The sequence below is a fragment of the Castanea sativa genome, chromosome 11, assembly GCF_040712315.1.
Source record: "Castanea sativa cultivar Marrone di Chiusa Pesio chromosome 11, ASM4071231v1".
In the NCBI taxonomy this organism is placed as follows: domain Eukaryota; kingdom Viridiplantae; phylum Streptophyta; class Magnoliopsida; order Fagales; family Fagaceae; genus Castanea; species Castanea sativa.
The window spans coordinates 62,693,412-62,695,552 of NC_134023.1; the positions used below are offsets into that span (position 1 = coordinate 62,693,412).

At 38.0% G+C, this 2,141-nt stretch overlaps 1 protein-coding gene across 1 annotated transcript; it reads right to left on the reverse strand.

Moving 5' to 3' along the window:
- Positions 1-264: 264 nt before the first annotated feature.
- Positions 265-1,797, reverse strand: LOC142616897 (uncharacterized). Its single transcript, XM_075789651.1, has one exon. It carries the CDS (start codon positions 1,795-1,797, stop codon positions 265-267), a length of 1,533 nt encoding a protein of 510 aa, XP_075645766.1.
- Between the last annotated feature and the right edge of the window lie 344 nt (positions 1,798-2,141).

Consider the following 2,141-nt stretch of genomic DNA (forward strand, 5'->3'; position numbering starts at 1 on the left):
CCTTTCATTTGGGCTTAATGAAAAGGAAGCCCGAGGCTTGTCATATGATCCATCAGGACGTTGTTTCAAATGCAACGTGTGCCTAAAGTTCATATTTTGCAAGTCTATCCATGCCTTGTCAGTGTCCTTGTTTTTCCCCTCAATGCCCAACAAAGTACCATAAGTAATCTTACTAATGTTCTTCTCCACATGCATGACATCAATGTTGTGCTTAAGCTTCTTATTTTTCCAGTATGGAAGCTTGTACAAAATACTTTCCTTTGACTAATTTGGCTCCCCAATGAGTTGTCTCTTCTTGTTACTTGGATGTTTTCCTAAAATTATATTTGGCATTCTATCTAGCTGTTCTTGTATCTTTTCCACTTGTAACTCTAAAGATCTCTTCCGTTTCTCTGATAAACCATTATGTAACCGACTATGTCTCCAACGATATTCCATAGGCAAATAAACTCGATGGTTAATGAATCCAATTTTACTTTCCAAACCTTCTGAATATGGTTCATCGTTGCAGGTGTAACAAGAATGATAACCCTTTGTCCTCCACCCAGACACGTTACCAAATCCAGGATAGTCATGTATTGTCCACAACAAAGTTGCACGCATCTGAAAATGCTCTTTTCTATAAGCATCATAAGTTTCTACACCGTCTTCCCATAACTCCTTCAACTTGTCAACCAATGGTTTCAAGTAAATATCAATCTCATTTCCCGGTTGATGAGGACCAGGAATAAACAATGACAACATAAAATATGGCTCCTTCATAACCAACCAAGGCGGTAGGTTATAGGGAAAAAGTATGACAGGCCACATACTATAGTTGTAGTTCATATTCCCAAAAGGGTTAAATCTATCTGTAGCCAACCCCAACCTTACATTGCGAGGTTCGAGGGCGAAATCAGGATATTGCAAATCAAACTCCTTCCACTCCTCACTATCAGCTGAATGCCTCATTATCCCATCGTCCACACGTTTGTCTATATACCATCTCATGTACTTAGCTCTTTGGCCTGACATGTACAATCTCCTCAGTCTCGGTGTCAACGGGAAGTAGCGCAATACCTTATGAGGAATCTTTTTACCTTGGGCACGTGTATCCTTGTACCTAGGCGCCTCACACACCGGACATTTATCAAGGTTTTTATTTTCCATCCAAAATAGTGCACAATCATTTTTGCATGCATCTATATGCTCGTATAACATGCCCAAGTCACGTAATATCTTCTTTGCTTCATAAGTTGACCTTGGAACCAAGTTACCTTTCGGTAAAACCTTTGTCAGCAATTCTAGCATCATATCAAGTCCCTTATTACTCAAGTCGGTCATTACCTTTACATTCAACATCCCAATAACAAACTTCAAGATACTATAATCAGTGCAACCTGGATACAACTCACGCTTTGCATCTTCCTCAAGTTTGTCAAAATTACACACTTCCTCATCTTCGATTGCATTTCTTGGTTCCCCTCTAATTCGGTCACCTACCAAGGCATCGATACCATCCATATGATCACCATCCGACATTTCATTATCATGAATGTCCTCATTTAATACACAAGGTTCTCCATGATTATACCAATTAATGTAAGATTGCATAATCCCACGATGAAGCAAATGTATACGCACAGTTTGAAGAGATTGTCGATAGCAATTCACACAGTGAATACACGGGCATGGAATATTAACACTACAGTCCACAACCACTCTTGCAAAAGTAATAAATGCATTGACCCCTTCAATATATGGATGACTTAATCTGTCATTAGGTGTCTTACCAATTGTCATCCAACTTTTATCCATGTTCGACTACAATTGCAAAGTGAACGCTACTTTAGTAAAATAAGGACAACTCATGCATAATGTATTCTAGCATCTAAGTCTATAAGCTACTTAGATAAAGTTCCATCTCATTCATGAATGCATAAGTCTATATTAATACTTAAACACTCCTAATATTAGTATAATCCACCTTATAACACCATGCAAGCCACCCGCTTACTCCAACACAACAACCTACCACAAAACCAATCACAAACATCAAAAGTATAGAGTATTTACAAGTATTGAAATCAATTAAAGTACTATTCATCACATCTAATCAACAAATTTCATTCACATTTGCAAGAAACTAAAAACACTCCCAA